This window comes from Heloderma suspectum, chromosome 1 (assembly GCF_057233095.1).
Source record: "Heloderma suspectum isolate Gila_16-S chromosome 1, 16-S_ref, whole genome shotgun sequence".
Classification (NCBI taxonomy): domain Eukaryota; kingdom Metazoa; phylum Chordata; class Lepidosauria; order Squamata; family Helodermatidae; genus Heloderma; species Heloderma suspectum.
The window spans coordinates 372157756-372178624 of NC_139458.1; the positions used below are offsets into that span (position 1 = coordinate 372157756).

Sequence of the window (20869 nt, forward strand, 5' to 3'; positions counted from 1 at the left end):
AGGCACGCTTAATTCTGAAAAATTTGAGTTCCATTTGAAACTTCATTGACTTCAAAAGCTTCTCCGATATTTGAATTGATGCTTCTTTTGATGGATAGCTTGAATATTTTCTGTTTCTTATCAGTCATAAGAACACAAGAAGAGTTATGCTGGATCAGACCAAGATCCATCTAGTCCAGCATTCTGTTCCCACAGTGGCCAATCAGCTGCCCATGGGAAACCCACAAGCAGGACAGACCTTCCTGCCCATACCCCCCAGCAACTGGTGTACATAGGCATACTGCCTCTGATGCTAGAGGTAGCATATAGCCATCCGGATTAGTAGCCACTGATAGCCTTATCCTACATGAATTTGTCCAATCCCTTTTTAAAGCCATCCAAATGAGTGGCCATCACTACATCTTGTGGAAGCGAATTCCATAGTTTTAACAATGCACTGTGTGAAGAAGTACTTTTATCTGTACTAAATCTCCCACCAATCAGCTTAATGGGATGACCCTGGGTCCTAGCATTATGAGAGAGGGAGAAAAATGGCTCCCTATCCACTTTCTCCACACTATGCATATTTGTATTCCTCTATCATGACTCCCCTGGCCCGTTCCATGTTTCCAATTCTTTGGCCATTTTTTTTAAGCTAAAAAGATGTTGTAACCTTTCATGATAGGGGAGTTGCTCCAGCCCCTTGATCATTTTAGTTGCCTTTTCCTGCACTCTTTCCAACTCTAAACTTTCCAGCCCCCTTTGTAGGTGTGGTGACCAGAACTGTACACAGAATTCCAAGTATTGTTGTTCAGTCGTGTCCGACTCTTCGTGACCCCATGGACCATAGCACGCCAGGCCTTCCTGACCTATGCTCTCTCCCGGAGCGTGCTCAAGTCCATATTCATTGCATCAGTGATGCTATCTAGCCATCTCATCCTCTGCCGTCCCCTTCTCCTTTTGCCTTCAGTCTTTCCCAGCATCAGGGTCTTTTCCAGGGAGTTTTCTCTTCACATTAGGTGGCCAAAATAGTTGAGCTTCAGCTTCAGTATCTGTCCTTCCAATGAGCACTCAGGGTTGATTTCCTTTAGGATGGACTGATTTGACCTCCTTGCAGTCCAGGGGACTCATAAGAGTCTTCTCCAGCACCACAGTTCGAAAGCATCAATTCTTTGGTGCTCAGCCTTCCTTACAGTCCAGCTCTCACAGCCATACGTTACTACTGGGAAAACCATAGCTTTGATTAGACGAACCTTTGTCGGCAAGGTGATGTCTCTGCTTCTTACTATGCTGCCTAGGTTTGCCATAGCTTTCCTCCCAAGGAGCAAGCGTCTTTTAATTTCATGGCTACAGTCACCGTCTGCGGTGATCTTGGAGCCCAAGGAAATAAAATCTGTCACTGCTTCCATTTCTTCCCCTTCTATATGCCAGGAAGTGATGGGGCCAGATGCCATGATCTTTGTTTTTTTAATGTTGAGTTTCAAACCAGCTTCTGCACTCTCCTCTTTCACCTTCTACAAAAGGCTCTTTAGATCCTCTTCGCTTTCTGCCATTAGGGTGGTATCATCTGTGTATATGAGAGTGTTGATAATTCTCCCGGCAATCTTAATTCCGAGCTGTGATTCATCCAACCCGGCGTTTCTCATGATGTACTCTGCATATAAGTTAAATAAGCAGGGCGACAATATGCAGCCTTGTCATACTCCTTTCCCAATTTTGAACCAATCGGTTGTTCCATCTCTGGTTCTTACTGTTGCTTCTTGACCCTCATACAGGTTTCTCAGGAAACAGGTAAGGTGGTCTGGTACCCCCATCTCTTTAAGAATTTGCCACAGTTTGTTGTGATCCACACAATCAAAGGCTTTAGCGTAGTCAATGAAGCAGAAATAGACGTTTTTCTGGAATTCTCTTGCTTTCTCCATGATGCAGCGAATGTTGGCGATTTGATCTCTAGTTCCTCTGCCTCTTCGAAACCCAGCTTGTACTTCCGGTAGTTCTTGGTTCACATACTGCTGAAGCCTAGCTTGTAGGATTTTGAGCATCATCTTGCTGGCATGTGAAATGAGCGCAATGGTGCGGTAGTTTGAACACTCTTTGGCGTTGCCCTTCTTTGGAATTGGAATGTAAACTGACCTTTTCCAGGCTTGTGGCCACTGTGGAGTGTTAAATAGCTCAGCTGGAAGACTGTCATCTCTTCTAGCTTTGTTGTTAGTAATGCTTCTTAAGGCCTACTTTACTTCGCTCTCCAGGATGTCCGGCTCAAGTTCAGTGACCGCACTATCATGGCTATCAGGGACATTCAGATCTTTCCTGTATAGTTCTTCTGTGTATTCTTGCCATCTCTTCTTAATCTCATCTGTTTCTGTTAGGTCCCTGCCTTCTTTGTCCTTTATCATGCCCGTCTTTGCACAAAACGTTCCCTTGATATCTCTGATTTTCTTGAAGAGATCTCTAGTCTTTCCCATTCTATTGTTTTCCTCGATTTCTTTACATTGTTCATTTAAGAAGGCCTTCTTGTCTCTCCTTGCTATTCTCTGGAACTCTGCGTTCAGTTGGATATATCTTCCCCTTTCTCCCTTGCTTTTCACTTCCCTTCTTTCGTGAGCTACTTGTAAAGCCTCCTCAGACAGCCACTTTGCTTTCTTGCATTTCTTTTTCTTTGGGATGGATTGAGTTGCTGCCTCCTGAACAGTGTTACGGACCTCCATCCATAGTTCCTCAGGCACTCTGTCTATCAGGTCTAATACCTTCAATCTATTCCTCACCTCCACTGTATATTCATAAGGGATATGATTTAGGTCATACCTGAACGGTTTAGTGGTTTTCCCTACGCTCTTCAATTTAAGCTGACATTTTGCAAGAAGCAGCTCATGATCTGAGCCACAGTCAGCTCCAGGTCTTGTTTTGACTGACTGTATAGAGCTTCTCCATCTTTGGCTGCAAAGGACATAATCAATCTGATTTCGATATTGACCATCTGGTGATGTCCATGTGTAGAGTCGCCTCTTGTGCTGTTGGAAAAGAGTGTTTGCTATGATCAGCGTGTTCTCTTGGCAAAACTCTAGTAGCCTTTGTCCTGCTTCATTTTGTACACCAAGGCCATGCCTGCCTGTTATCCCAGTGATTGCTTGACTTCCTACTTTAGCATTCCAATCCCCTATGATGAAGAGGACATCTTTTTTTGGTGTTAGTTCTAGAAGGTGTTGTAGGTCTTCATAGAACCGATCAACCTCAGCTTCTTCGGCCTCAGTGGTTGGGGCATAGACTTGAATTACTGTGATGTTGAATTCCAAGTATAGTTGCACCATAAATGTGTATAAGGGGCGCATGATCTTGGCAGTTTTATTTTCGTTAACTTTCCTAATTATGTCTAACATGGAATTTGCCTTTTTCACAGCAGCCCCACACTGGGCCGACATTTTCATTGAGCTGTCCACCCCAGCCCCAAGATCTTTTTCTTGGTCAGTCACTGCTACCTCAGTTCCCATCAGCATATACATGAAGTTGGGATTTTTTGCCCAAATGTGCATCATTCTACACTTGCTTACATAGAACTGCATTTGCCATTTTGATGCCCTTTCTCTGAGTTTGCAGGGTGCCTTTTGGAGCTCTTTGCAATCCCATTTGGTTTTTACTACCCTAAACAATTTGGTGTCATCTGCAAATTCGCCACCTTACTGCTTACTCCCAATTGCATATCATTTATAAAGTTGAAAAGCATTGATTCCAGTACAGATCCCTGTAGACCCCACTATTTACATCCCTCCATTGGGAGAATTTACCATTTATTCCTACCCTACTTTCAGTTCTTCAACCAGTTACTAATCCATAAGTGGGCGTCTTCTCTTTGTTCAGGAGTCTTTGGTGAGGGACTTTGCCAAAAGGCTTTTGGAAGTCCAAGTAAACAATGTCTACCAGATCACCCTGGTCGAAATGATTGTTGACTCACTCAAAGGTTAATGAGACAAGACTTACCTTTGCAGAAGCCATGTTGATTCTCTTTCAGCAAGGCTTTTCCTTCTCTATGCCTACTAACTTTAAATTTAATAATGCTTTATTCAATTTACCCAGAATAGGCATTAAGCTAACCGGTCTGTAATTTCTTGGATTCCCCCTTGATCCTTTTTTTTAAAAAAATGGTGTTGCACTGGCCATTCTCCAGTCCTCTGGTACAGAAATAAACCCATTCCAGGTTTTCCAGTTCTTTGGCCATTTAGCATTAAAGAAATTAGAAATCTTAGTTCTAAAGAACAAAGGGCTGCTTAGAGGCTGCATCCTCTGGGTAGGAGCCAGTGTTAGTTCTATGTACAGTAGACCCATTGAAATGAATGAGACCTAAGTTAGTCAAGACTTGTCCAATTCATTTCAATAGGTCTGCCCTCCATAGGACTAACATTGGATACTATGCCTGGAGTCCCAGGAAGAACATCATGGCAAAGGAGAGAACAACATGGATGCCTACATCAGCCAGAGAGAGAGCAGCTGCAGGGAGCTTGCTTCACCCCTCTCTCCCCAAAACAACACACAGCTCCAACTGACAGTTCCATGAGTCTGCAGACTCTGGCCTCATTCATTGGCCAGAAAACCAGGGACCCCTGGGAGGCTGCACCCTCTGCCTTCCTGGAAGAACATCATGGCAAGTGGGAGATCAACATGGATGCATACATAAGTCAGAGAGGGAGCAGCTGCAGGGAGCTCACTTCACCCTTCCCTGCTAGAAGGAACACACAGCTCCAACTGACAGTCCCCTGGGACTGTGTCTCTGGTCTCATTAATTTGGACAGAAAACCAAGAGCCACTGGGAGACTGCACCCTCTGCTTTCCAAGATAAACATCACAGCAAGGTGGAGAAAACCCAAGCACCATACCTTGGCCAGAGAAGGAACAGTTGCATGGAGCAACAAAGAACACCTATAAGAACTTTTATACTAAGAACTGGTGCCTGAGTTTTCTTTTCCCTTACGTATTTGTATTGTGCCTTTTAGATAGTAAACTTAGGGCAGAGATTGCCTTATTATTAATCATCTTTGTAAGCCCTTCTGGGAGCCTTTTTGACTGAAGAATGGGGTCAAATTACTGTAAAAAATGCAGGAATTATTTTATGTGGTTGAAATGTGGTTCAGAGCTCTCATATATAACATCTGGGACACTAGATTGGAGCAACTCAGAAATCAATGGGATGATTATACAGTTTCTATTCCACATTTTCATTCTAAGGACAGAGTGCTCAATTTAAAAAAATCTTATTAACCCACTCACTGAAACAGCATTAAATCAAAGAATAAAAAAAACACATATTTCACAGGAAGCAAAAGTGAAATAAAAATCGGGCTAAAGACTTCTTGAAACAGTTACCTGAGAAAACTAGCAAAGAGGGTCAAGTGGATTTCTCAGAGCAACGAGTTCCACATTTTGAGCTCTGCAACAGCAAAGGTTGTTGTACTGTACAAAGGTTGGAAGGGGCCTACAAGGCAACTATGATGGCCTTGTAGGCCCCTTCCAACCCTACTATTCTATGAAAGGTACTCTCCCACATTCTTAACTTTAGATGATGGTGGGACCTTAGTGGACAGGTAGGGTTATATGGCTTCAGCAAAGGAGATCGTTACCTTGTCGTGGTGCTGGAGCTTGAGCACCTCAATGATGTCATGAGCTAAACCGTGAAGGGACACCCAAGACGGGAAGGTCATGGCAGAGAAGTCAGACTAAACACGATCCCTCGGGAAGGAAATGGCAACCCACCCCAGTATTCTTGCCATGAAAACTAAATGGATCAATACAACCAGAGATATGTCAGTATACCATCAGAAGATGGGACTCCCAGGTCGGAAGATGGTCAAAATGCTACTGGGGAGGAACAGAGGATAAGTTCAACTAGCCCCAGATGTGATGACGCAGCTAGCTCAAAGCCGAAAGGACGGCTAGCAGCCGATGGTGCTGGTGGTGATCGACGAATCCGATGTTCTAAAGATCAACACACCATAGGAACCTGGAATGTAAGATCTATGAGCCAGGGCAAATTGGATGTGGTTATTGGGGAGATGTCAAGATTAAATATAGACATTTTGGGTGTCAGTGAACTGAAATGGACTGGAATGGGCCACTTCACATCAAATGGCCACCAGATCTACTACTGTGGACAAGAGGACCACAGAAGAAATGGAGTAGCCTTCATAATTAATAATAAAGTGGCTAAAGCAGTGCTTGGATACAATACAAAAAATGACAGAATGATCTCAATTTGAATTCAGGGTAAGCCATTTAACATCACAGTGATCCAAATATACGTCCCAACCGCAGATGCAGAAAAAGCAGAAGTAGATCAGTTCTATGAGGATCTGCAGCACCGACTGGATAGTATGCCAAAAAAAGATGTTATTTTCATTATAGGAGACTGGAATGCTAAGGTGGATAGTCAAACAACACCTGGAATTACAGGCAAGCATGGTCTGGGAGAACAAAATGAAGCAGGACATAGGCTGATAGAAGTTTGCCAAGACAACTCACTGTGCATAACAAACACTCTCTTCCAACAACCTAAGAGACGACTTTATACATAGACTTCACCAGACGGTCGACACCGAAATCAGATTGACTACATCCTTTGTAGCCAAAGGTGGCGGACATCTATGCAGTTGGTAAAAACAAGACCTGGAGCTGACTGTAGTTCAGATCACCAACTTCTTATTGCACAATTTAGAATCAGACTAAAGAGAATAGGGAAGACCCACAGATCAGTGAGATATGAGCTCACGAATATTCCTCATGAATATGCAGTGGAGGTGAAGAACAGATTTAAGGGACTAGATTTAGTAGATAGGGTCCCGGAAGAACTATGGACAGAAGTCTGCAACATTGTTCAGGAGGTGGCAACAAAAAAGTCCCAAAGAAAAAGAAAACCAAGAAGGCAAGATGGCTGTCTGCTGAGACACTGGAAGCAGCCCAAGAAAGAAGGAAAGCAAAAGGCAACAGTGATCGGGGGAGATATGCCCAATTAAATGCAAAATTCCAGAGGTTAGCCAGAAGAGATAAGGAATTATTTTTAAACAAGCAATGCGTGGAAGCGGAAGAAGATAATAGAATAGGAAGGACAAGAGACTTCTTCCAGAAAATTAGAAACATCGGAGGTAAATTCCAGGCAAAAATGGGTATGATCAAAAACAAAGATGGCAAGGATCTAACAGAAGCAGAAGAGATCAAGAAAAGGTGGCAAGAATATACGGAAGATCTGTATAGGAAGGATAATAATATTGGGGATAGATTTGACGGTGTGGTCAGTGAGCTAGAGCCAGACATCCTGAAGAGTGAGGTTGAATGGGCCTTAAGAAGCATTGCTAATAACAAGGCAGCAGGAGATGACGGTATCCCAGCTGAACTGTTTAAAATCTTGCAAGATGATGCTGTCAAGGTGATGCATGCCATATGCCAGCAAATTTGGAAAACACAAGAATGGCTAACAGATTGGAAAAAATCAACTTATATCCCCATACCAAAAAAGGGAAGCACCAAAGAATGTTCAAACTATCGAACAGTGGCACTTATTTCACATGCTAGTAAGGTAATGCTCAAGATCTTGCAGGGTAGATTGCAGCAATTCATGGAACGAGAATTGCCAGATGTACAAGCTGGGTTTAGAAAAGGCAGAGGAACTAGAGACCAAATTTCCAATATTGGCTGGATAATGGAGAAAGCCAGGGAGTTTCAGAAAAACATCTATTTCTGTTTTATTGTCTATTCTAAAGCCTTTGACTGCGTGGATCATAACAAATTGTGGCAAGTTCTTGGTGGTATGGGGATACCAAGTCATCTTGTCTGCCTCCTGAGGAATCTGTATAACGACCAAGTAGCAATGGTAAGAACAGACCACGGAACAACGGACTGGTTTAAGATTGGGAAAGGAGTATGGCAGGGTTGTATACTCTCACCCTACCTATTCAACCTGTACACAGAACACATCATGTGACGTGCTGGGCTTGATGAAGCCAAGGCTGGAGTTAAAATCACTGGAAGAAACATTAACAATCTCAGATATGCAGATGATACCACTTTGATGGCTGAAAGTGAGGAGGAGATGAGGAACCTCATGATGACGGTGAAAGAAGAAAGTGCAAAAGCTGGGTTGCAGTTAAACCTCAAAAAAACCAAGATTATGGCAACCAGCTCGATTGATAACTGGCGAATAGAGGGAGAAAATGTGGAGTGAGTGACAGACTTTGTCTTTCTAGGTGCAAAGATTCCTGCAGACGCTGACTGCAGCCAGGAAATCAGAAGACATTTACTTCTTGGGAGGAGAGCAATGACAAATCTTGATAAAATAGTGACGAGCAGAGACATCACACTGACAACAAAGGTCCGCATAGTTCAAGCAATGGTATTCCCTGTAGTAACCTATGGCTGCGAGTGCTGGACCATAAGGAAGGCTGAGCGAAGGAAGATAGATGCTTTTGAACTGTGGTGCTGGAGGGAAATTCTGAGAGTGCCTTGGACTGCAAGAAGATCAAACCAGTCCATCCTCCAGGAAATCAAGCCAGACTGCTCACTGAGGGAATGATATGAAAGGCAAAACTGAAGTCCTTTGGCCACATAATGAGAAGACAGGACACCCTGGAGAAGATGCTGATGCTAGGGAATGTGGAAGGCAAAAGGAAGAGGGGCCGACCAAGAGCAAGATGGATGGATGAAATTCTGGAGGTGATGGATTCGACCTTGGGGGAGCTGGGGTGGCGACGGCCGACAGGAAGCTCTGGCGTGGGCTGGTCCATGAAGTCACAAAGAGTCAGAAGCGACTGACTGAATAAACAACAACAGGGTTGTATGGAAGGAGACAGTCCCTTAAACATTGTGGTCATTTAGAGCTTTAAAGGTAATGATCAGTACTTTGAGTTGATCCTGGAAATGTACTAGAAGGCAGTGCAGTAGGTATAGATGTTGAATAACAGCACTAGGCAACACTTTTGCAGAGGCATTTTGTATCTGTTGTAGTTTTCAAATGTTTTTTGAAGGCAGCCTCCGCATTTAGTGCAGTATATTATTCAAATCTGTGTAGGGATGTCTGTTGCTGGGAAATCCAGTTCTTTTTTCACTCGATGGAGTTCTGCAGCATGTATGACTTGATTTGTGTTTGCGAGCCAAGCTGTGGGCTTTTCTCCAAACTCTGGGAACTTTTTTGCGCTTTTTTTTGGCAGATTCCACAATTTGCGCAAATTGCTCAGAAATTTGCGCAAATATCAGAACCTGTGGGGGAAAGTGTGCAAAATCCACAAACTGGGCAGACTTGCTGCAGACTGAGTTCGCTCCACAGCAGGAACCAAAATTAAGTCTTGGGGGGGGGGTTGAACCTAGGAAAAGTAATTGAATTCCACCACCTCCCAAACATATTTCTCTGACATTCGTGAATCTGTGTGCATATGTGACTGGGCAGATCTGGCTTAAAAATGGCTGCTGTTGGTGCACCAGCCTAAGCTGGGCAAAGGTTGTCTGGGCTACTTGCTGTCACCTTGGAATCCAGGAAGAAGACTAAGAACAGAAGCATTGCTAAACTGTGAACCTAATTTTTCAAGGCAAGTGCAACATCATCAGCTCCAGTCAACATGGCCAATGATGTGGAATTCTGGGAGTTGTAGTCCAAACATCTGGAGGGTACAGTCCATTACTGATTTCAGTCATTGTTCAGAACTAATTAGGGTATTTTTGTGGTTCCCCCAGATAGATTTTTTTCTAAATATGTTTTGTACTTCTGCAAACGTGGTTTCCTCCAGGTTGCTGCTATAGTCTTCTTTTGTCTAGGTGGTGTCATTTTGGCTATTCAAGTAATGGCCTGAATATTGACAATAGAGGGAATTATATGTGACTGGCCTATGTGTGGTCCATTCTTGAAACAGTGACAGAATATTTTCCAGGATCCAGTTTCCTCTATTTTTCTTTATGAACTGTCTTGTCCTTTTCCCTAAGCATTTTGTCAGAACCTATCTCATCCCATCTTTCTGTGATGGTTCTTCGTCATTCAGCTCAAATCCCAGAGTTAGACCCTGAGGCTGCAATCCTGTACTCCTGGGAATAAGCCCCATTAAAATCAATGGGACTTGTTTACTTCTGAGTAGAAATGAATAGGACTGAGTTGTGAATATTCCAATGGTGTCAAATTTTAATTCTCTTTATTCTGAGAAAGGCTGTCACTTAGAAAAATGGATTAAAACATTTCTGCTCGTGAGCCAAAGTAGCAAATATAACTTTTTATCCATTTTTCAAGTGATAAGATCCGTTACTGAATTTAAATTTATCCAGAATTTTGTGGTATCATTTATGCTGCTTTTCCCATTACATGATCAGGTGACTTTGGTTCTTCCTCAACTAGCAGCAGTCATTCCATCAGTTTGCAGCAGAGGGAGGCAAGGAAGCAGGGCCATTCAATCACCTGTATAGGGATGGACGGAAGTCACTTACCTGATCCCGAAGCTTGCTTCGCAGTGGTGGGGAGGCGCTCCATCCCTCCCCCTGAAATTCTGGCTGGGGGGGAGGCGCCCCGTCCCTCCTCGCCGAAGTTCTGGCCAGGGGGGAGGCGCCCCGTCCCTCCGGCCGTGAAACGTCATCTCCTGCTGGGACGCAAATGGCGGCGGCCGTAGCCGCCGCCGATTGCATCCCTGCAGTCAGCCGTGATAGGCTACGTAAATGTTTATGTAGCCTATCACGGCTGACTTTGGGGGGGAAAAAAAAGTGCGTACGCAAATGGCGGCGCCCATGGGTGCCGCCATTTGCGTTCCTTATTTTGGCACGTTTAGTCTACGTAAACATTTACGTAGACTACACTTGCCAAAATAAGGAACGCAAATGGCAGCGCCCATGGGCACCGCCATTTGCATTCGCGCTTTTTTTTTTTCCCCAAAGTCAGCCGTGATAGGCTACGTAAACATTTACGTAGCCTATCAAGGTGTTTTTTAAAAATCTAGCCATGATAGGCTATGTAAATCTTTACGTAGCCTATCACGTTTGCTTTTTTTTTGTTTTGTTTTTTACTTGGAAATGGCGGCGGCAGCCAGTCGGAAGACCGGCCGCCGCCGAACCGCCGCCGCCAGGGACATTCAACCAAGGTAAGTCCCGTCGCGGGGGGGGGGGGGAGACCGTTTCTCCACCAATTTCGGGGGGCTGAATGCGCCCGAGATTCGTGGAGAAATTCTCTGACATCCTCAATTTGAGACAGCAGCTCCTTTTGACTCCTTCTCTCTCCAAACAGTTTCCACCTCAGCTGGTTGTTATAAGAATGCTGCAACTTAAAGAACTGCTTTTTTCCCATCTCCGTCCCCATCCGCTTTTTCTTTTGAATCATGTATTTTAGATTTTAATCCTGGGGGCAGGGACTGTCTTGTTTTTTATTCATCTTTGCCAGTCTAGGAGTCTTCAGCTAAAGAGTTGGGTCAAATTGCCTTAAAGAAAAAAAATATGAAAACATTTGAATATTTCTAAATGGTCTTCTCTTTGTCTAGATATATCTAGAGTATGAAGGGACTGAATTTGTGGAATGGGATATTTCCGTTTTATGTTCTGTTGAGGATAAAAGGTAAGGAATGCAAAAATGTGTCATAATATATGGATATACTTAAGTAGCATGGGGGGAGAAGGAAAGAATAATAAAGGGTTTGCTGCTTTACAGCTACACTGAAAAAATTGAAATCTCTGCATCAGTTTGTTTTTTGTTGACAAGGGACAGCAGTGAAGTGCATGCTTCACACATGTGTTTCACAAAGTACATAGTTAAACTGTGGAATTCGTGATCACAAGAAGTAGTGATGGCCACCAATTTGGATGGCTTTAAAAGGAGACTGGACCAATTTATCTAGGATAAGGCTATCAATGGCTACCAGTCCTGATGGGTATATATTACCTCCAGTATTAGAGGCAGTATTCCTATGTACACCAGTTACCAGGGAACATGAGCAGGAGGGTACTGTTGCACTCATGTCCTGCCTGTGGGTTTCCCATAGGCAGCTCAAAGGCCACTGTGTGAACAGAATGTTGGACTAGATGGGCCTGTGGTCAGATCCAGCGTGGCTTTTCTTATGTGGTACTGAAAATGCCCTTTCAGTCAGAGAGCAGGAGGAATATTTGAATGATCAAATATTTATGTTAATGGGAGTGCTGCTCACATAGAAGGCAAACTAATATGTGGAAATATGAAGAGGAGTATTGGTACATTAACATATTGGTCCATTAAACAATCAAGGTTTAGATAATAGACATCCTATATATTTAATACTGGCACGTTTGTATACATATTACATGTGTGTTTTTAAAATGCATTTCAGATAATTGTATGATGCATATGCAATGTATACATTAACAGAGAAATCCTATGGTTTGATGTGGAGAGCTCCAATGTTGGAGCATCTAAGGATCAAAAGCTCTGTGACTGTAAGCCCAGCAGAGGAGAAGAGATGGTAGAGGAGCATTTCTGCTGTTTCCACCACCCCCTCTCTCTCCGAGCAGTTTTTAAAATAAATTTTCTCCCATTAGTTTCAATGAGAGGGAATTGATCAATGCCAGCTCCCACAGCCATATATCAGCAGCTGGTTCAGGTGTATGTCTGTGGATCCACAGCCTCTCCTGGCATTCCCGTCTCCCCCAGCCAATCCCTGGCTCACCTCCTTTCCCCCTTTCTGATGTCAGAATTCCACCTTTGGAAAACAGCCAACCATGGAGGTTTTCATAGCAGCTGGGAGGGGACATTCAGGGTTGGAGCTCCCCATCCAAGAACGATCTGAAAAATGCTATGGCCCATGGGACACCCTCCCAGGGACCATAAGACTGCAGCCTAACTCAAATGCATATTATCCAAATTCTCTGATTATCTGTATGTCCTGTGTGCTCTCATGTTGTCTTGTCATTTGACCTTGCAAGAGTAGTAAAGAGGGTAGCAGCTATGAAAAATGATAGCCATAGCAGCCTGACTGTGCAAGAGGCTCAGTACCAAGCTGTCATTTATTTATAGTGCAGAGCAGCCAAATGTTTCTTTTCTCTATATTACAACTCTCATCATTTCAACAGAATTTTCTACTCCTGTACCAAGTTGTAGTGTAATGGCTAAGAAACTGAGCAATGAATTAAGCAATTCTCATTAGGTGGCCTTAGGCAAGCCACTCTCATAAGATGAAGATAATAATACTGACCCATGTTAGAGTGGTTGTTATAAGGCAGGAGTAGGCAACATGGTGCCTGTGCACACCAGTGCCGCCCTGGACAACTTCCTTAGCTCCTGCCAAAGTACACTACCACTCCCACTTTTTATTTTTTATTAACGTAACACATTTTCTTACAGGCAGTTGGGATCGGTGGATGGATGGGTGGTGTGAGTGTGTGTGTATATATCAGTGGGTGGTGACCCAGGGTGAGAGAGAAAGAGAGTTAGGAGGGAATGAGTTGGCAGGTAAATGGGAAGAGAAAAAGTTTGCCTTCTGTGAAACAGAAGTGCTGAAAACTAGGTTCAAATGCGTTGTTTAGTGTGTTGGGGCTCAGGCCCACCTTTTAAAAGATGCTCTGACTTGGATTCCTGCATTGAGCAGGGGGCTGGACTTTATGGTCTTGTAGGCCCCTTCCAACCCTACTATTCTATGATTCTGTGAAGTCCAAAACATCTGGAGGGCACCAGATTGCAGAAGGCTAGATTAGGATGTAGGCTAACAAACTGAAACTTCATCCAAACAAGACACAAGGGCTCTCAGTCAGTAGGCCCAGTGATCCAGTGACAGGGATTCAATAGGTCTTAGGTGTCACGTTGTCTGCCTCCTGAACTGCACAATGGAGGATTTTCCAGAGGGTGGGTACCACTACAGCCTGCTGTCTGGGTTCTTCATGACAACATTCTGTTCATTTTGGAGTGACTTGCAAGGCCTCCTCTGATTATCTTAAATGTCACCTGGGTATATATAAGGGAAGGCAATCTGCTAGGTATCCTGGTCCCAAGTTGTTATATTGGAGGCAGGAAAGTGCTTCATTTGTTTGTTGGGCTGGGATGCCTAATGGCCTTGCATGGTAGCACACAGTATTTAGCCATGGAGAATGTGTGGATAATGTTTCCCAGATGAAGTCAGCAATAGCTGCTTGTATTGCTCACTCTTCACCATGCAATGCTATTCCTGAGCGGGGATTCAGAGAGCACAGGGCAGGCTGCTGGCACCGGGGATCAATGGGGATGGCATTGTTCTCAACCCTAGGACCAGGAAGGTGGGGGTTCTCCTCCAGGGTCATGTAACCATTTGATTCGCAGTGTTGTGAATACAGCGCACAACAATTACATCCATTTCCAGGTCTTCCTCAACATCCAGAAGCATTTACAGACAGCACCACTGTGACTTTAGTTGCCCAAATGCTCTCGCCCTGCTGTGGTAGTAGTTGAAGTTTTTTTCTTTGGGCATTTTCGAAGTGCAGTATGGTTCCATGAGCCTAGGTTGAAGCGCAAAAGCCTGGTTGCCTAGGTTGAGAGGGTGCATGGGGACCCCATTAATCATTACAGGTGAGCTGGTGAAGAATGTGCGTGTGGCTAGCATACCTGCCACAGGTGAATTCCAGAAGATAGTTGTGTCGTGACTTCTTCCAGAAACACCAGCATGCATTTCTATAAACTTGCTCTCAGCATCTACAACTGCCTGCAAAACCATAAACTGCTTTAGAAACACTTTTGGTTATAGAACTGTGGCCCCTTACCCTCGGGAGTGAGGAGTCTTATATGGGACGAATCCAACCCCTTCTCCCACAGACACACACAAAGAAATCCAAGCTTATGGAAGCCTTGGGTGTTCTTTTTTTCATCTTCTACCTTTGTGACATCTGTCATATAAACCTCATTCAGGATTCGCACCGTGTCTCTATAAATTTCACAGGTTGTTGATTTCCCAACTCTAAAAGTGGTACTGAGTGGGAAATAGCCCAGGTTGAATGCCAGTTTGTAGAGGGTCAGTGCTAACTGCTTTTTTTCTGGCACAGCTCAGCACGTTACCATATTTTCCCCCTGGATAATTGAGCTGATGTTGTCAGTGATGGTGTCAAAAGTTTTCCGTGATATCAAGAAACTTCCACAGAAATGGGCATCATCCCAATTGTCCAGCTCAAACACTGAGGCCCACATAGCTTCTGTGCGTAGAAGGGTCTAGCTGCACATCAAACACAAGTCAATGGCCAGGTGCTCAGCCATTTTTTCCTTTTTTTCCCTAATTTTTTTTGTGAATTTTAACAAACAATCAAACAAAAACATAACCAAAAAATACTCTAAAACGCTCAGTTTTGAATTATTACAATAATCTAGAAAGAGAGAGAGAGAAAAAGATTACACATAAACTTCAATAAAAGCAGACCAAATATCCACATATAAGTCTATTTGCAAGTTACACCTTATAGCACTCTTTCAACTGTTGCTAGCGTTGTTAAGTTGTCAATCCATTGCATTATAGGTAGTAAGCTTTTATCCTTCCAGTATCGTAGTATCAGTCTTTTAGCAACCAAAAGGGCGTGAAAGATCCATTTACGCTGACCATGTGTTACATTCCAAGAAGCAGCCAAGTAATTTAAAAGAACATTTACATCAGTAAATATTAAAGAGCTTTCCAATACAACATTTATCTATATAATAACTTCCTCCCCAAAGGAGGTAACCGTCGGGAATTTCCAAAACATATGAATAAGAGAAGCATTGACTGCATTACACCTCCAACAATTAGCTGAATTTGACAAACCTTTATTAAAAAGATGTGGCATTCAAAAGTTTGGGCTGGATAAGGTGTAACCGAAGATCTGTTGAGATGTCCGATTGTTGTTGTTGTTCAGTCGTTCAGTCGTGTCCGACTCTTTGTGACCCCATGGACCATAGCACGCCAGGCCTTCCTGTCCTGCGCTCTCTCCCGGAGCGTGCTCAAGTTCATATTCATTGCATCCGTGATGCTATCTAGCCATCTCATCCTCTGCCGTCCCCTTCTCCTTTTGCCTTCAGTCTTTCCCAGCATCAGGGTCTTTTCCAGGGAGTTTTCTCTTCGCATTAGGTGGCCAAAATATTGGAGCTTCAGCTTCATTATCTGTCCTTCCAATGAGCACTCAGGGTTGATTTCCTTTAGGATGGACTGATTGGACCTCCTTGCAGTCCAGGGGACTTGTAAGAGTCTTCTCCAGCACCACAGTTCGAAAGCATCAATTCTTCGGCACTCAGCCTTCCTTATAGTCCAGCTCTCACAGCCATACATTACTACTGGGAAAACCATAGCTTTCATTAGACGGACCTTTTTCGGCCAGGTGATGTCTCTGCTTCTTACTATGCTGTCTAGGTTTGCCATAGCTTTCCTCCCAAGGAGCAAGCGTCTTTTAATTTCATGGCTACAGTCACCGTCTGCGGTGATCTTGGAGCCCAAGAAAGTAAAATCTGTCACTGCTTCCATTTCTTCCCCTTCTATATGCCAGGCAGTGATGGGGCCAGATGCCATGATCTTCGTTTTTTTAATGTTGAGTTTCAAACCAGCTTTTGCACTCTCCTCTTTCACCCTCAACAAGAGGCTCTTGAGATCCTCTTCGCTTTCTGCCATTAGGGTGGTATGGTCTGCATATCGGAGGTTGTTGATAATTCTCCCAGCAATCTTAATTCCGACCTCTGATTCATCCAACCCGGCATTTCTCATGATGTACTCTGCATATAAGTTAAATAAGCAGGGTGACAATATGCAGCCTTGTCGTACTCCTTTCCCAATTTTGAACCAATCGGTTGTTCCATGTCTGGTTCTTACTGTTGCTTCTTGACCCTCGTACAGGTTTCTCAGGAGACAGGCAAGGTGGTCTGGTACTCCCATCACTTTAAGAATTTGCCAGAGTTTGTTGTGATCCACACAATCAAAGGCTTTAGCGTAGTCAATGAAGCAGAAATAGACGTTTTTCTGGAATTCTCTTGCTTTCTCCATGATGCAGCGAATGTTGGCGATTTGATCTCTAGTTCCTCTGTCTCTTTGAAACGCAGCTTGTACTTCCGGTAGTTCTCGGTTCGCATACTGCTGAAGCCTAGCTTGTAGGATTTTGAGCATCACCTTGCTGGCATGTGAAATGAGCGCAATGGTGCGGTAGTTTGAACACTCTTTGGCATTGCCCTTCTTTGGAATTGGAATGTAAACTGACCTTTTCCAGTCTTGTGGCCACTGTTGAGTGTTCCAGATTTGTTGGCATATTGAATGCAGCACTTTAACAGCATCATCTTTTAGGATTTTAAATAGCTCGGCTGGAATACTGTCATCTCCGCTAGCTTTGTTGTTACTAATGCTTCCTAAGGCCCACTTGACTTCACTCTCTAGGATGTCCGGCTCAAGTTCAGTGACCGCACTATCATGGCTATCAGGGACATTCAGATCTTTCCTGTATAGTTCTTCTGTGTATTCTTGCCACCTCTTCTTAATCTCATCTGCTTCTGTTAGGTCCCTGCCTTCTTTGTCCTTTATCATGCCCGTCTTTGCACAAAACGTTCCCTTGAGATCTCCAATTTTCTTGAAGAGATCTCTAGTCTTTCCCATTCTGTTGTTTTCCTCGATTTCTTTGCATTGTTCATTTAAGAAGGCCTTCTTGTCTGTCCTTGCTATTCTCTGGAACTCTGCATTCAGTTGGGTATATCTTCCCCTTTCTCCCTTGCTTTTCGCTTCCCTTCTTTCGTGAGCTACTTGTAAAGCCTCATCAGACAGCCACTTTGCTTTCTTGCATTTCTTTTTCTTTGGGATGGATTTCGTTGCTGCCTCCTGAACAATGTTACGGACCTCCGTCCATAGTTCCTCAGGCACTCTGTCTATCAGGTCTAATCCCTGAAATCTATTCCTCACCTCCACTGTATATTCATCAGGGATATGATTTAGGTCATACCTGAACGGTTTAGTGGTTTTCCCGACGTTCTTCAATTTAAGCCGAAATTTTGCAAGAAGCAGCTCATGATCTGAGCCACAGTCAGCTCCAGGTCTTGTTTTGACTGACTGTATGGAGCTTCTCCATCTTTGGCTGCAAAGGACATAATCAATCTGATTTCGATATTGACCATCTGGTGACGTCCATGTGTAGAGTCGCCTCTTGTGCTGTTGGAAAAGAGTGTTTGCTATGATCAGCATGTTCTCTTGGCAAAACTCTATTAGCTTTTGTCCTGCTTCATTTTGTACACCAAGGCCATGCCTGCCTGTTATCCCGGTGATTTCTTGACTTCCTACTTTAGCATTCCAATCCCCTATGATGAAGAGGACATCTTTTTTTGGTGTTAGTTCTAGAAGGTGTTGTAGGTCTTCATAGAACTGATCAACCTCAGCTTCTTCGGCCTCAGTGGTTGGGGCATAGACTTGAATTACTGTGATGTTGAATGGTTTGCCTTGGATTCGTACTGAGATCATTCTATCATTTTTAAGATTGTACCCCAGTACTGCTTTTCCCACCCTTTTGTTGACTATGAGTGCTACTCCATTTCTTCTAAGGGATTCTTGCCCACAATAGTAGATATGATGGTCACCTGAATTAAATTCCCCCATGCCTGTCCATTTTAGTTCGCTGATTCCCAAGATGTCGATGTTCAATCTTGCCATCTCATGTTTGACCACCTCCAGCTTACCTTGATTCATTGATCTGACATTCCAGGTTCCTAAACAATATTGTTCTTTACAGCATCGGATTTTCTTTTCACCACCAGACACATCCACAGCTGAGGGTCCTTTCGGCTTTGGCCCAGCCGCTTCACTCTTTCTGGCGCTACTTGGAAATACCCTCTGCTCTTCCCCAGTAGCATATTGGACACCTTCCGACCTGAGGGGCTCATCTTCCGGCGTCATCTCTTTTAGCCTTGTGATATGTTCCATGGGGTTTTCTTGGCAAGAATACTGGAGTGGGTTGCCATTTCCTTCTCCATGAGATGTCTGATACAGGCACCCAAACGGCAGTCCATTGATTAAACAAAATAAGATGTTCCAATTCCCTGTTCTATTCCTGCTATAAACCACTTGTATCATATTTATTCATTGATAATAAATATTTATAAACATGAATTGTAGGTCAATATATCTGATTAGTTTCAATAGGTATTTCCAGTAGCGAAGGAGACTCCGAAGCAGTAAAAGCCATTCCATTGTAGCAGGCAAATCAAATTGATCTCACCAAGTTTAAAATAATAAAAACTCATCATCAATCCCCAGTAATTGATCCAGGGTAAAGATCATTTTATCTGTCCAGGTCTGCCATAAAAACATTTTCTTTGCAGTTCTTAATTCTGGATTGCCCCATAAAGTCAATTTAGCTTGGGAAAATGGGTCAAACTGTAAGAAGAAACTAAGAAGTTATAGCTTGTAAGGCCAATAGAGATGGGTTCCCAGAGGGGCTGACACAGTCTCTGCCTGTCTTTGCATGTGCATCTTCAACTGAAATTGTTGCAGGCCATTCTGTGACAGGCTCCATATGAAGCATGGGGGAGCGGGGGCAGTATCTAGTGGCAGTGAGACTTTTGCCAACAGGATGTGACACTGCTTAGCTGTACTTGAGACCAGTGGCAGCACTGCAGAGGGGTCCTCTCCCATGGTAAGCTCTCTCCATGAAGCATACACTTTCCTTGACAGCCCTGGTGTCAGTGAGGAGGAATCCTTGGTGGGTGAAAGGCTGGGTTTTGGGGGGTGATGTCTAACTCCTGATGGGTGTGACAAGGGGATGCCACTGCCAGTGGTATAACCAGGTGTCACGTCCCTCCTGTCCAGCAGAATTGTACCAACTTGTCATAAAATGCCATGGTGCGTGGCTCAATACCTAAGCACTTGTTGGTCGTTATTTCCTTAAACTTCTTTAGTCCGTGCAGCTTTTCCTTGCACTGTGTAGGGCTAAGTACAAAGCCTTGCAGTGTCATCTGCTTAGAAAATCATGGGAACAGAGTGTCATGTCTGGGCCTCTGTAGGGCCTCCTGTGCCTCTGGACTGACCCAGAATTCGATGAATACTCCTACTTCAACATCAGTCCAGAACCTGGTGCTTAGTTCTTTGGTTTGGCCTTTTCGGGAAGATTGCACCTGAGAAGTTGCCTGCATTAACTATATGGCTTGTGATGCTTGTGAGGAGGGCTGAACACTGGATGAGAATAGTGAAGCAGAGTAGTACTCTTCCTCCTCCATTTGGGACTCTGGTGAGGGTGGAGTTTTCTTAGCCATCACAGCTCTTAGCCAGATCCAGTATTGAGATGTAATATAAAAGTGGCTGTGGAGTAAAGTAAAATGGCTACCGAGTGGACAAGTCCAGAAGATGTAGACACAACTAAACTTGGAAACATAGCCACCTTTCTTCAAGATCAGTCAGTGCAGATCAGAGCAGCTTTGCTGCATACAAAAATCAACCTGCTGCTATTGTGGGAAACAGTTTCTTGGGAAGCACAGAACTGCAGGAGGGAGTAGAGAGGTGGGTTGAACACTCCTGGAGATGATGCCAGGCAAACTTTCATGGCCGGGAAATGGCTAGTGAGATCACAAGGCAAGTGGAGCAGTTGGCTTTGTTGTTACTCTTGTCAAATGGCACTGTAGCCTTTTGAACAAACTATGCACAACCCACAGTCCTGGGTTTGCTCGACATGAGAGCCCATGGCTTAAACAAGGCACAGCCAGCAACAAGCCATGGGTTCTTAGCATGGCTTGTTTTATCTTGGGTTGTCATGTCGTGCGAACCACATCAGTGTTTGTACAGGATTATATATTATTTTCTTTCAGGCTCCACAAACATTCACACACATTATTTTTTCCAGAAGGTGTACAATTGTTGTTAGTAAATGTGGTTGGGTGCTTCTAATTCAGCCCATGGGAGGAGGAGAGACAAAGAAGTGCCATTAGATGCATTAGTGTAGGAGAGGCACTTTGGAATACCATCTGCTGTTCTGGCAGATGAAA

The 20869-nt window shown here is 43.9% G+C and overlaps 1 protein-coding gene across 1 annotated transcript in view; it reads left to right on the forward strand.

Moving 5' to 3' along the window:
• The window catches only part of LOC146359856 (cation channel sperm-associated auxiliary subunit epsilon-like), a 201478-nt gene that overhangs the window by 7150 nt on the left and 173459 nt on the right, over nt 1-20869 (forward strand). The window contains exon 3 of the mRNA XM_084828250.1: nt 11460-11533. Within this exon, the coding sequence (XP_084684376.1) occupies nt 11460-11533 (74 nt within the window). The remainder of the gene's footprint in view (nt 1-11459; nt 11534-20869) is intronic.